Below are 14,992 nucleotides of genomic sequence, written 5' to 3'. Positions count from 1 at the left end.
AAGCAATAGCTGTAGGTAAAAAAACTAAAGACAAAAACTTAAAATTTAAATTAGAAGGTAATGCAATAGAATGTAAAGATAACGTTAAACTTCTAGGTGTGTAGCAATAGATTTTAAACTAAATTTCAATGAACATGTCTATATAATATGTAAAAAAGCATCCAAACAGTTAGATGTATTAAAAAGAATAGGTGAACACCTGACTAAACTCGCAATATTTTTCATAATCAATGATTACATGTATGTCCAACTTTAATTACTGCCCACTAGTTTGGCACTTTTGTGGGGAGGTAAATACAAAAAAGATAGAGAAAATTCAAGACAGAGTACTAGGGTTTATCTATGAAGACCATTCAGCAAGTTATGAAGATCTACTCTGTAAATAAAAATTATCATCTTTAAAAATAAGAAGAACGCGATCTTATGCGATTGAAGTTTTCAAAATTATTATTAAAGACTGTCTGGTATATCTCCATGATTTGATTCACTTAAAGAAAAACACTTACTCTTTCAGATACCAGAATACAGCAGATCTACCACATGTAAGTACAACTGCATATGGCCTACAATCTCTCAGATATGTGGGTGCTAGGCTCTGGAAAGAGCTGCTGCATATGAGCTTCGTAAACAATCATCTTTTAAAACTCAATTCAAGAACTTGATTAATTCTTGGTCTGGCAGCTCAATTTTATTACCAATACTTTGCCTACAAAACCAGTTAATTTCTGTTCATTATATGTTAGTTTGTTGCTTTATCTTAAGCATGGCAAATTTATTTTGTTGTCTTGACTATAGTGCTTCTGCTGCTTTGAGCTAAGTTTCGAAACATAAAATTACTGTGCTTTTAATGTGCCTTTTATTTGCAAACCATTTTATTTGTGCTGTTGTGATTTTATCTCACAATTACATGTATCAGTATGGGTTTTACTTGTAAGATGCTTAAAAAACTTTTGTGCTGCATGTTTATATACTGATATGAACTCTTGCTTTATATGTTTAATGTTGTGTGCATGTCTCGATATGTCAATTCTACTTGTTGTTATGTCGATTTTAAAAGCTCGTCAGAGCTTATGTTTGTAATTGCTATGCTTAACCCGACTCTATATAAACGTTTATGTCCTATGTCTGAAAACTTTTAGAACCCACAAACTGATTTTATACACAATTATGATGTGCTCCTTGATCGGAGGGATATACACGCAATATTCATATAAACATACATTGCGTTTCTTTCCCCTATATTTATATTCCCTTGCTATGGACGCAGAAATCAAAAGACCCGCTAAACGAAAATCAGAAGAAAAATCTTCCAAATTACTACATGTTGCATTGCCCAAATCGGTTTCGGATTGGAAAAGATCTGATTTGAGTCAACTGAATATTTATTATGCCGAAGATTTCTTAGATAAGCCTTATGATGTGTTATCAAAAATACCAACGCTTGTCGAACTGAATAATTTTCAAAAGGAATATATTCAAGAAGCCAACCATTTCCTCAAATTCGAGGCATCCGTTGAAAAATTACAATTGCATGGTCCATTGGTGAGATCTTCAATCGCGGAACTCTATGTTGAATTGGAAAAACAACCAGAAAAGTAATTACATAAAATGTACCATGTAGAATCCTCGTTTATCATTCTTCAGTCGATATCCCCTAATCTGATATAAGAACTCTATATTTCTGTGATACCTGCAAAGCCAGAATGACACCATCATTATCTTAATAACACTTTAATCCTGTTTTTCAAGGGTGCATTTTGTGTGCCAGAAAATACGACAGATGTCCAACAATGATGTCATTCATTATATGACGGCACGCCAAAACATTACATATGGAATCCATCATAGAAAATATAAACCTGTTTATAACCTTTTGTCTTTTCTTGGAAAATAATACAGAAAGAGGAGAAGCTTGCTTTAATTAAACATGTTAAACATGGACATGAGTCCCTCCGGCACAGTCAATGTGGACACATGTGTCCTTCTGGCAGCAAGAGGGTTAAATTTAAGTTTTAGCACATATTGATGACTTAGACATTGATTAATAAATAATATTGCACATAACAAATGTGTTACAATATTTTCTCCACTTCAAACAGTGAAATTCTAATTCAAACAGCATGAACACCTAAATCGAAATACATTTTTACTTGACAATTTTTTCAAATGATTAAAATTTTAAAACTTGAGAGTGAAGAAATATAATAATACAAAAGTTTAATGGTGGAACCTGTTTCTCTAATGATTTTTATCCTTCCTTTGTTCATATGTTCAAAGATTTGCAGATACTATTTGTGTTCTTTATAGATAAATATAATGTATACACTTGTTACTGTCTTGTAAGAAGATGTGGTATGAGTGCCAATGAGACAACTCTCCATCCAAATCACAATTTGTAAAAAATAAACCATTAGAAGTTGAAGTACAGACTTCAAACTCAGCCTTCAAAGTTGGCTCACACCAAACAGCAAGCTATAAATTGCATGTAAATGTATGAAGGGCCACAAAAAATGACTAGTGTTAAACTATTCAAACAGGAAAACCAACGGTAAATATATTTTAACAAGATAGTGAATGTGTAAACTGTAACATTTATACTTATGAATATAATTATTTTCTGTGACTGTATCTTACATTAATTTGTAAGATCCTTTACTATAGATAATTTAACTGATCTGTAATAATTATTGTCAATAACATCTTCATGCCTTATATATCATGTACTATAGTACGCCGCTAGATTAAAACTGACGTGGAAAGGTAACACATGGCCAGCGAAAGCTCTTTTTTTGAGAGCCCAGGTGGTCGTGTGGTCTAGCAGGACGGCTGCAGTGCAGGCGATTTGGTGTCATGATATCACAGTAGCATGGGTTCGAATCCCAGCGAGGGAAGAACCAAAAATTTGCGAAAGCAAATTTACAGATCTAACATTGTTGGGTTGATGTTTAGACGAACTGTAACATTTATATATACATTGTACCTTAACTGAATGGTGGTGTTTTTTACAGTTTAAAGTGAACATTATTTTCTTTTATTGTAGGCTTGTAACCTTTAAAGTAAGAAGATTTATAATGGCTCTTGATCGTCTATTAGAAGATGTTCAGCATGCCTTTAAGAGTTTCAAGCCATATGAGGGATTATTTACTCAGTTTGTTAGTGCTTTTGCTGAGTTATGCTGTTTAGAAGCAGTGTAAGTCAATAAAATAGGACAATAATGAAATGTTCAAGTTCAAAGTTGACATTTTCTAACTAAAGAGCTGCCGTGACAACTTGTTGAAATCAGTAAATATGGGAATAATGCAATAGAATAAAAAACAAAACCTACCTAAAAAAATGTATTTTAAATAAGTTTTTTTAATGGCGATTTTTAAATATAAAAACAGCATAGTGTTTGCAAATAGATTCTGATACATGCAGATTTATGTTGGAGGTATATCATGTATATTGTAACATCCATTTTTATGTATATCCCTGAGTCTGTGCTAATTAAAGATATATCGAGAATTTTATCACAATGTTTTTTACAAAGCCAAAGAAGCATGTCATATCGGAATGGATCCTTTATCATCTTCAAATGTAATGTTATTTATCACTATTTTGTGCATTTTTCCTTTGATTTTTTTTTGTAATAATTTTTCATATCATGCTACTTGCTTGAGAGGGGAAATTATCGCTAGAAACTTAACAGGCACATGGTGTTGCTAACGAAATTGACAACTTCGTCATAGGTAAAATAGTGATAAAAAGATTACCAATCATTGGTCATCTCAACTCGATTGCCTTTCTCACTTTTGCCGTCCTGGCTCAAGAAAACCAATCTCGTTGAGATGATCAACGATAATCTATAATTATGGATTTATGTCATTGTATATGATGAATACCCCATATTTATAAGTTGCACACAATATTCCTAGTTACACAAAAAGGGATGAAGTTAAGTTATTGTAAAAATACAGTACTATTTCTATTTGTAATGTAAACATTTTGCAGTTGTACTTGCTGCACCCTGCATATAAATTCTATATTTTTTCACTGTAGAACGTGCGGGAAAGTACAAGAATCAACTTGGCACAATCTAGCAAGTTGTTCTGTTATATTTGAGCCAGACTTAAGATTTTTTAAATCTGGACTGGAACAAAGGAAGACAGATAGCATGGTGACAGTGTTAGAGGTTTGCATATTTTTAAAAATTTTTTTAACCCAAGTTATGATGACATCTTTCAAAGCATCAGTAGTTTTACCATAACTTCTTACTTTAGAATGCAGCAGTAAAACATGTTAAACCAAAATACAGGTAGTTATTCAGGGGTGTGGAAATATTTGCTGTGGGCACTTGTCCCTGGGCAAGTAAAACTGTAAAGTTCACTTGTCCTGAAAAAATGTTACTTGCCCCGATGGTCCCAATAAATATTGAAGTATTTCATTGTAGTTAATATATGATTCTTAGCACTGTTACAACTGCATCACAAACAAGTGAAATCCATTTGTTTATTATGTGTAAAAATTTAGTAAAGTAGGTCAACATCTATGGGACAAAAACTTTACAGCAAACCAACCAATGAAATGCCATGTAAAGGTAATTTTTGCAGCAGTTTTGGAATAAAAATTGTAGCCAGTAGGTACATATAATGATATACTAATTTAGAGGACAGTGAGTGAAGAAATAGAAATTAAATAATGGATAAACTATTGACTTTTTTGCTGTTTCTCTCAACTGACACACTTGGGTATTTTTTGTTTTTTTTTATAATTGTATTGATGGGCAATTAAACCGTCCCTTCCATTTACCACTCTGACAACAAATAATGTTGACCTTTGATCTATAAATATAAAGACAACAAAATAATTTATTTTCCGAATTTCCATCCTAGATAGCCAGGTGCAATCTGATATTCACAATGTCTGAAATTCTCGCTTCCATATTTTTTTAATACTCCTTATCCTCCATTTGCGTTTTAGGGTTTTTACTCGACTCATTACTCTTTTTGTCTTGCTTGCCCGGTGTTTTATAAAGTATTTATCAATCTGAATCTCGATCCAAAAACATATAAAATGACACTTCCGGTACATGATGGATAAAACCTAATCGACCATCCCGTGTCAATGGACAAAACCAATGCAATGTTACGCAACTCGGGTTCACATACTTATTTTTATTTATTTTGTTAATCTATCTATTTTCGGTATTATGTAATATTTATAGTCAAGAACCATTGGTTTCTTTTACATAAATTTAACATCTTTATACATTTTGAACATGTTGAAATTAGTTCTATATTTCTGTTGGATTTGAACTTTGTCTTTTATATTATTTTACTTGTCCACGGGCAACCCAGACAAAAATAATTACTTGTCCGGTTGTTGAAATGTACGAGTCGGGCGAGTCGGGCATAGCATTTCCACACCCCTGTTATTTACAAATTGTGAATTCAGAAATTTTAGTACTAATTTATTATTGCAATTGTTGAAAACTTTACAAAAATGTGAAGTCAATTATTGCAAAATCTTGATAAATGTACTCCATACAAAATTGACAAATAATGCTATTAAAATTTGAAACAACGGTTTTATACATGGATAACCTATCTTTTTGCCATTTCCACTTGCAAATTTTGCAGTGATGAGAAAGTCCAAAAAATATTTCTTCATTTATAGTTTAAATCGTGTATACATGTTTAATATATTTAAGAAATACTTCATGGGGGCTTGAATATATCGTGATTTTACCATGGGTTGGCCCTTTGTGCAATATATTTTACCTGGAGCGACAGCCAGGGGTAAAATATCCGCATAAAGGGATAAAGGGACAACATGTGGTAAAAATACAATATATTCAAGCCCCAATGAATTATTTTGATTCTAATAGGACAAATACAGCAATTCTTTTGGATCGAAGCCCTTTAGGTGGAGGTAAACTGAATTAGTGAAAGCTTAAACTATTTGCAATAAGATAGTTTTGGATGAATTTAATTAATAATTTATTTATATGTCTTAAATGTATATTAAAAATATGCATTTTAACACATTTTAGCATTGTTTGTTTGCATTTCCTTGTTGTGATGATTTAAGGTCACACAATTAAACATGTATTTTCCCGTAAAATGCTTAATAAATATTCTTACCTCATCGTCCTATGACGTCAAGAAGCTCATTCATAAAAAAAAGCATATGACGTGGGAGTACGATTGGAACAGCCCAGGCAATATATTCATATTTTACCACAGGTGTGTACTCAAAGCATTTGAAGGACTTTGTGTTAGAATTGCCATTAGAAAACAGATATTTATACTATAACTGTTCTTTGAATGAAGTGTGAAGAAATTGACATTTAGTTGGAACCATCATTCACATCTGTAATTTGATAAACTCGCATCTGATTTACATGTAGATATATTTAAGAAAGCTATATGACAGTTAAACATTTAAAAATAAATTAAAAGATTCTTAAACAGATTCAGCAGTATAGATTTACAATCTTTTTTTTTACTAATTTTAACTATGTAACTCTAATATTGAACATATCATAAAAATGGAAAAAATAAGGAACCTAACATTAATATCAGTAGTTATGGTAAATCTAAATAAAAAAAATATAAGTTGATACATCCCTTTAGAAAAAAACAGAACCATTGTTTTTAAAACATGTAACATTTATATTCATCAAATGTTCTAGTTATCCAAATAAGTAATTAACAGTATAACTTAAATATATAATTACAGGCATCAAGAATCAGCAAACATAGTCGTAGTAGAAATCATGAGGTATGGTATAAAATCTTTCACATCAAGTTCTGCATAAAACTATTTTGCATGACACGAAACAAACCTGCAACACTTCATAAATTTACACAGAGTTCGCGAAATCTTTTTTCCCCTGGTGGTTCTTGAAGAAAATCCTGCTGGTCCTCACTATCAATCTATTGAAAAATACTAAAATTGTGTCAGTCCTATGCACAATTATGATGGTGAAATCCTGAGGACTGACACTTTTCACAAACTCTGTTTACAAGTACATGTAGTACAAACATGGGATCTTAATAGCAGCTTAAGTCTTTGGAGTTCATGCCTGTATAGTGTTAATTGCACAGTTTTCTTTTTTTTGACAATACAGCACACTCAAATTATCCTTAGAAAAACAAAGGATATTGGGTATCCATCCATGACAAAAAGTCCACACATGCACAGCAAAAACACACAATTCAGAGCAACTGCTTTAATTGCTGTTCTTCATGTTAAAGCTGTTTTTGATTTTGCATTAGGTGTATGGACTTATAATTGGTCTTTTCATGTTTGTTTACGGATTATAAAAAATAAGATGTGGTATAATATGGTTGCCAATTAGACAACTGTTCACAAAAGACCAAAATGACACAAACATTAATAACTATAGGTCACAGTATGGCCTTCAACAATGAGCAAAGCCCATACCTCGTAGTCAGCTATAAAAGGCCCTGATAAGACAATGTTAGCATACATATGTTAAGTAGTGTTACAGTTAGATCATTTAATTTTGGATATAACACATCTTTTAATTGGCTGGCTGTGTTCGTCTATCAGCTCACAGACATGATTTTGTCATGGGACCAAGACATTTATCAACATTTTTTCATGATATACTCTGGTGTAAAATGGAATTTAGAATTGAATTCTAAGTTATGTCTGTAATTCGAAATGTGCACACTTTAAAACTTCATGCCACACAGGTTATGCCGTGTGCATCACATCAATTATTTCTCCATAGCAATGAGGATATTATAAAACATTTTTTAACATAAAAACATTCTGTTAATTTTGCCTTCCATACATTGCTATGGTGATGTGCAAAGAAAACATTTGCAAAAGTAAAGCACAAATGATGTTTCTAAGACCTGCTATATGAATATTTTGTATTGAACAACACAGTATGTTTTTACAGTCACTGTGAGGATACAAAAATAAGGAGATGTTGTATGATTGTCAAAACGTCCACGTAGGGCAGTGTAGCCAGTCAAGCTCGTTAAAAAAATCCATCATCATCAAATGATCATGATTGTCAATGAACTAACTATCCACCAAAGTTCAATTGAAGTGGTCATGGATTGAAGTATTTATAGGCAAACATATATACTGTCATGGATTTAAGCAGTTATAGGCAAACATATATACTGTCATGGATTTAAGTAGTTATAGGCAAACATATATACTGCCTTCAAGAATGAGAAAACTAATACTGTATAGTTCATTATTAAATGCTGTGAAACAAAAAATATGAAACAATTAAATAGAGAAAACAAACAGCCTAATTTATAACAAAACAATTAACAAAAAACAAATGTGACAGACGGGAAAAAAAGGACAAACACTGAACTACTGAAAAGGCTCATGACATTGGATGCCTGTCATGATAAAGGTTGACAATAGAGACTATTCAGGGGCCAGCTGAAGGACACCTCCGGATGCGGGGATTTCTCGCTACATTGAAGACCTGTTGGTGACCTTCTGCTGTTGTTTTTTTATTTGATCGGGTTGTTGTCTCTTTGACACATTCCCCATTTCCATTCTCAATTTTACTATATTAAAAATTATGGTTAACTGCAAACAATGCTCTAATTATTATGCCAGTCATAGAATTTACAGGTCAGAATTGATGATTCTTGAATTTGTTCTTGAAAACAAAAATTTAAGGGACTGAATATATTTTTACAGGACTTGTCTTGTCTTGTCATGTACTAATTTCAAGTACTGCAATCATGGCTACGTCACTTAATTAGTTATGAAAGAGGTGAAATGGTCTTTTATCTTCAAATTTAAAACAATTATCATGGTTTATTTTACATTTTTGTCGAGCCTTCAACTTTAGTCGAAAAAGTGAGACTAAGCGATCCTACATTCCGTCGTAGGCGGCGGCAGCAGCGTCCCAAAATATTCACTCTGTAGTAAAGGTTTTGAAATTTTAATAAATTTCTTAAACTAAACTGGATTTCTACCAAACTTGGACAGAAGCTTGTTTATGATCATAACTTGACATAAGATAGTATCCAGAAGTAAATTTTGTAAAAATAAAATTCTATTTTTTCCAAATTTTACTTATAAATGGATTTTGTCTTTCTGAAGGGAAAAAATTACATTCACTCTGTGTTAAAGTTTTTTGAATTTTGATAACTTTCTTAAACTTTCCTGGGTTTGTACCAAACTTGGACAGAAGCTTGTTTATGATCATAAGATAGTATCCAGAAGTAAATTTTGTAAAAAAATAAATCCATTTTTTCCATATTTTAATTTTAAATGGACTTAGTTTTTCTGCAGGGAAACATTGCATTCACCCTGTGGTTAAAGTTTTTAAAATTTTGATAACTTTCTTAAACTATCCTGGGTTTGTACCACTTGGACAGAAGTTTGATTATGATCATAAAATAGTATCCAGAAGTAAATTTTGTAAAATAATAAATCCATTTTTCTGTATTTTACTTTTAAATGGACTTAGATTTTCTTCCAGTTAACCATACATACATGTACAGTCTACAGTTGTTTTTTAAAACATTTATCAGATTCATATACTATCCTGGATTTTAACCAAACTTGGAAAGAAACTTCTTACAATCAGAAGATTGGATCAAGAGGAATATTTTTATTGAGTTTTTTCTTCATTTTTGTTGAGCCTGCGATTTACAGCAAAAGTAGGTGAGACACTGGGTTCCACGGAACCCTTACAAATTTTATTAATTAAATGTCTTTATTTCTAGGTTAAGAACACAATACAAGTTAGAAAAGTAAGAAGAAGAGAACCTTCGCCTAAAATTTTCTCTCTGTTTGATTCAAGCTCTGGTTCTTCTGATACATTTTCATGGCCAACAGATGGTGAACAAGAAGCTGTTCGCCCTCTTATAGTAAGAATTGCTAATACTAGAGTTCTTGGACAGCATGGTGGTGAGCTGCTTTTAGATCTGAAAAGATACCAAGAATCCTCAACAGAATCACAATTGACCATACCAGGCATGATTATTGACCAAACAAAGGTAAACTTCTTTAATTAAAATAATTTTACCACCACTGTTTTTGAGGTAAGGGGCAGTGTTTGTCCCTACGAACTAGATTAATCTGCCACCAATTAACCAAAAAGACCAATTCGGATTGGGCCGAGATTACTTTTAAAATGTTTACATCAATGAAAAAGCTCCAAATTACCTTCCTTTGGTGAACAAATGTCATTTTATGGCATTAAAATTGATTTTTTTTTTAACTCTTTGGTGACCTATATTTTTTATAGCTGTACATAAACTAAATAATTTTAAAATTTAAGCGATTTCTGTTATTTAGTTATTTTTTATTTCAATATAGCTATATTTCTCCTACTAGTTCAACAAAAAATGGACATTAACAAGGAGGCAGATTGTGAGCTTAAATAAACCGTGACCACATTTTTTTATTTCACTATTCTATTAAGCACATGTATATGAAAAAGTTCATTTATAGAAAAATATACTGAAATCCTATATTTAATAAAAAAAGAAATATTTACACTTGCGAGCCCCCTTAAGAGTTTTTGGTATTTTTATGTACTTTTTAATCTATAATTTCAGGTCATTTTCACTGTGCTTGTTATGTCAAGGACTCATCTGAACAAACTGAAAAATAATCAACTACTTCAAAATGATGACCGAGCTGTGATTTACTATTCTAAGCCTTTAGATATTTTATCAGAGGAATCAAGATCTGTTTTGATTGAAAATTTTATGAGACTTAACAATGTGTAATCTTTTAAGAAAGTGTTCAAGACTTACTAGTTAAACAAGAAATAAAGCTTTGTGTCATGTGAAAATTGGTTAACATGGTTAAGGAGTAGGTTCAGTTGGACCCCTTTTTGGCCCCAGCATATAGCTGTTTTACAAAATTGTTGAAATACAAACTATAAGCTATTAATCGGAAAGAAGAACACTTCTGTTACATAAATATGGGCTGATTTAGACAACACAATGTACAAGTATTGGGTCCTCGCATCATTAAGTAATGCTAAATTACTGAAATCTTCACAATTTTAGCATTTGAGTTAATTTTTAGACAGTTTCGGACTTAAGGATGTGGCTGCATTTGTGTTCATTCCTTATATCTAAATATAAATTGTATTTGATGATAATACATAATATATATAAAGGTTGAGGATGAACACCAATGCAGGCACCTTTATTTGTGACAAAAAAAACATTTGATAAAAGACATATTATGGCATATTTTACCAAAAAAATATATTTAAGCTTGAATTTGAGGGTCTTTGATGAATAGTTCAGTTCAAATCTTTCACATAAATTATTAAATCTACCAAAGCAGTTACTTAAGTGTTTAAAAAGTGTCCAAAATCTTTCTTAAGATGAATCTAAAATTTGGGGCCAGAATTGGTCATACAGGACATACTCCTTTCTGTGAATTAAAGTAAGCAGTAACATCACTATCAAATACTCATGACAGTTTTATATATTTTGATCTTAAAGGGTATATTCTGTTATTCTGAAAGATCTATCTAAAGTGAAAAGGCTCTGTTTATTGCAGTATCATTTAATTCTTGTTGATACATAAATATGGGCTGATTTAGACAATACAATGCTCATTTATTGGGTACTCGCATCATTAAGTAATGCTAAGTTACTGAAATCTTCACAATATAAGCATTTGAGTTAATTTTTAGACAGTTTCCAACATAAGGATGTGGCGCTGCATTTGTGTTTATTCCTTATTTCTAAAAATAAATTGTATTTGATGATAAAACATAACATATATAAAGGTTGAGGATGAACATAGATGCAGCCACCTTTATTTTTGACAAAAAACATACTATAAAAGACATGTTATGGCATATTTTATAAAAAATATTTAAGCTTGAATTTGAGCGTCTTTAATGAATAGTTCAGTTCAAATCTTTCACATAAATTATTTAAATCTACCAAAGTTGTTACTTAAGTGTTTAAAAGGGGCCAAAATCTTTCTTAAGATGAACCTAAACTTTGGGGCCAAAATGGGCCCATACCTGACCTACTCCTTTATGTGAATTGAAGTAAGCAGTAATACCGTATAGCGGGTTATTTTCGTGGGTGTAAAATTTTGCGATTTTCATTGAATAAGGTATACGAAAAATTTTGGCGGTTATTATTTTGGTGGATTCAACATTTTTAACATTACCTTTGCATGTACACATTTAAATTGGCGGAATTTATTTTGGCGATTTTGTTCTATCCGCAAAAATAAGCGAAAATTTACACCCCGCAAAAATAACCCGCTATACGGTATCACTATCAAAGACATATGACAGTTTTATGTGTTTTGATAGGGTATATTCTATTATTCTGAAAGATCTATCTTAAGTGAAAAGGCTCTGTTTATTGCAGTAACATTTAATTCTTGTTGATTTATTATTATATATCATAGTTTATGAATCTACCAATTTTCACAATATTTACTTGAACTTGCAAACTATAACAGGTGTACCCAGCATTTCATTGTTAAATTGTAAATTAATTTACCTGTAACCTGTTAAATTTTTTAAAAGTTCATTTAAATTTCTTTGTGGATAATACTATACCACTGCAAAAATTAACCATTTTTGGTCGTATATTAGTATCAAGTTGTCCTCAGTGGCGGCATCTTCGTCAGCGTCGTCTGAAGACAGATGGTTTCCGGATAATAACTTTAGTATAAGTAAATAGAAATCAATAAAATTTCAAAACAATGTTTATAACCACAAAAGGAAGGATGGGATTGATTTTGGGGGTTTAATTGTATCGTATGTTTAGGAATGAGGGGCCAAATAAGCATTTATGTAGTTTTCAATCAATAACTTGTATAAGTGTATAAATCTCTCTGAAATTATACCGTAAGTTTCCACACTACAAAGGGATGTTTAGGGGGTGGGGGTGTTGGGGATGGTTATGGCTCAAATCATTTAGCAATTAGGGGCAAAAAAGGAGAAAACAAGGTTTTTCTGGTTTAAGGACAATTTAAACAATTTAAAAGCAATGTAGGGGAGGTAATCCAATTGAAATATTAAGAATACTGTTATATATATGTTTGATTACTTGATTACCTCCCTTACACTGCTTGAAAATAATGTATTAAGAAAGGATGATTGTCTTGAGATTTGTTGCTGTAAATTTATTTTTAGAAGTTACTGTTAATTAGTATTAATTTTAACCATGACTGTATGTCATTTTATATTTTAATATTTTATGATGTATATAAATGAGTAGTTATTGTTGCCAATGCCATTAGAAATTTGAATTAAGATTAATTTTGGAATAAGGGATAGGGTGAGGTGAATAAAAATTAAGGGGGGGGGGGGGTTAAAATTTTCTCATTTCAGATTTCAGAAATTCAAAAGAATTTTTCTTGAAATACTTTTTTTAAGGGGATTAATATTCAACAGCATAGTTTTAATCATTTTAAATTGCCTACAGGACAAGGTTAGTTTTTTTTTGGCAGTGCCAAATCATCGAGATTTAACCAAACTTAATTATCATTAGGGTATTAAGTTTAAAAAATGTGTGTGGTGAGCCAGCCAACCAACCAATATGGCCCCCATGGCTAAAAATAGAACATAGGGGTAAAATGTAGATTTTGGCTTATAACACTGAAACCAAAGCATTAAGAGCAAATCTGATAAGGGGTTAAATTTTTCATCAAGTCAATATATATATTTCCGCCCTGAAATTTGCAGATGAATTGGACAACTGGTTGTTGGGTTGCTGCCCCCAATTGTTAATTTTTTTTATAAATCCGTTTTTGGTTATTATCTTGAATACTATTATAGATAGTGATAAACTGTAAACAGCAATAATGTTCAGCAGAGTAAGATCTACAAATAAGTCAACATGACCAAGTTGGTCAGTTGACCCCTTAAGGAGGTATTCCTGTTTATAGTCAATTTTAAGCAATTTTCATTAATTTGGTAAATTTTGGTAAATTTTTACAAAATATTTTCCTCTGTTACTGAAGGGCCAAGTTTATTATTGATAGGAAAAATTGTAAGTAGCAAGAATGTTCAGTAAAGTAAGATCTTCAAACACATCACCATCGCCAAAGCAAAGTTTTGTCATGAATCCATCTGTGTCCTTTGTTTAATTAATATGTACATACATTGTAGACCAAGGTGATCGACTCAGCTGAGCCTCTAGTTATATGTTCTGATGACTACAATTTTCTTCTTAAATTTGCCAAATTTTGTAAAATGTTCTTTTCAATATAAATTAATTTTACCTTCTTCAAATTCAATAAAACATTACGCTTTTGACTACTGCATACAATACTGTCAATTCATTCATTATTGTTTTGTATAAATGTTATTGTTGTTGTTACTGTTTATATTTACATACCCTTAAATGGGTCTTAAGAAATAAAAGTTTAAAGTTTTCAGATATTGAATTGTATATATTTTTATATAGTTACATTTAAAAAGATATTTTGTTTTATTTACTATAAATTCAAAAAGTTATTGCTAGCCTAATTTTTAGCTCACCTGGCCCAAAGGGCCAAGTGAGCTTTTCTCATCACTTGGTGTCCGGCGTCCGGCATCCGGCGTCCGGCGTCCGTCGTCCGTCGTCCGGCGTTAGCTTTTACAAAAATGTTCAACTCTGAAACTACTGGGCCAAATCAAACCAAACTTGGCCACAATCATCATTGGGGTATCTAGTTTAAAAAATGTGTGGCGTGACCCGGTCATCCAACCAAGATGGCCGCCACGGCTAAAAAGGTAAAATGCAGATTTTGGCTTATAACTCAAAAACCAAAGCATTTAGAGGAAATCTGACATGGGGTTAAAATGTTTATCAGGTCAAGATCTATCTGCCCTGAAATTTTCAGATGAATCGGTTAACCTGTTGTTGGGTTGCTGCCCCTGAATTGGTAATTTTGAGGAAATTTTGCTGTTTTTGGTTATTATCTTGAATACTATTATAGATAGAGATAAACTGTAAACAGTAATAATGTTCAGCAAAGTTAGATTTACAAATAAGTCAACATTACCGAAATG

General features: G+C 31.6%; 2 protein-coding genes across 2 annotated transcripts; both read left to right on the top strand.

Annotated features, from left to right (window-relative positions):
* The first annotated feature begins 1,251 nt into the window (after positions 1-1,251).
* On the top strand, positions 1,252-3,194 carry LOC134727666 (uncharacterized). The gene is made up of 2 exons (XM_063592046.1): positions 1,252-1,595; positions 3,041-3,194. The coding sequence occupies exons 1-2, from the start codon at positions 1,258-1,260 to the stop codon at positions 3,192-3,194; spliced, it is 492 nt and encodes a 163-aa protein (XP_063448116.1). The 5' UTR covers positions 1,252-1,257.
* Positions 3,195-4,059: 865 nt separating this feature from the next.
* Positions 4,060-14,373, top strand: LOC134680956 (uncharacterized). The gene is made up of 4 exons (XM_063540270.1): positions 4,060-4,171; positions 6,721-6,762; positions 9,723-9,995; positions 10,560-14,373. The coding sequence occupies exons 1-4, from the start codon at positions 4,154-4,156 to the stop codon at positions 10,731-10,733; spliced, it is 507 nt and encodes a 168-aa protein (XP_063396340.1). The 5' UTR covers positions 4,060-4,153; the 3' UTR covers positions 10,734-14,373.
* The last annotated feature ends 619 nt before the right edge of the window (positions 14,374-14,992 follow it).

Source organism: Mytilus trossulus, chromosome 8, assembly GCF_036588685.1.
Source record: "Mytilus trossulus isolate FHL-02 chromosome 8, PNRI_Mtr1.1.1.hap1, whole genome shotgun sequence".
NCBI classification, from domain to species: Eukaryota; Metazoa; Mollusca; class Bivalvia; order Mytilida; family Mytilidae; genus Mytilus; species Mytilus trossulus.
This window is presented reverse-complemented; position numbering and strand designations above follow the sequence as displayed.

Coding starts and splice junctions, on each gene's coding strand:
- LOC134727666 (XM_063592046.1), top strand. CDS start 1,258: ATGGACGCAGAAATCAAAAGACCCGCTAAACGAAAATCAGAAGAAAAA. Junction 1,596..3,040: donor TTGGAAAAACAACCAGAAAA/GTAATTACATAA, acceptor CTTTTATTGTAG/GCTTGTAACCTTTAAAGTAA.
- LOC134680956 (XM_063540270.1), top strand. Junction 6,763..9,722: donor GTCGTAGTAGAAATCATGAG/GTATGGTATAAA, acceptor CTTTATTTCTAG/GTTAAGAACACAATACAAGT. Junction 9,996..10,559: donor TGATTATTGACCAAACAAAG/GTAAACTTCTTT, acceptor CTATAATTTCAG/GTCATTTTCACTGTGCTTGT.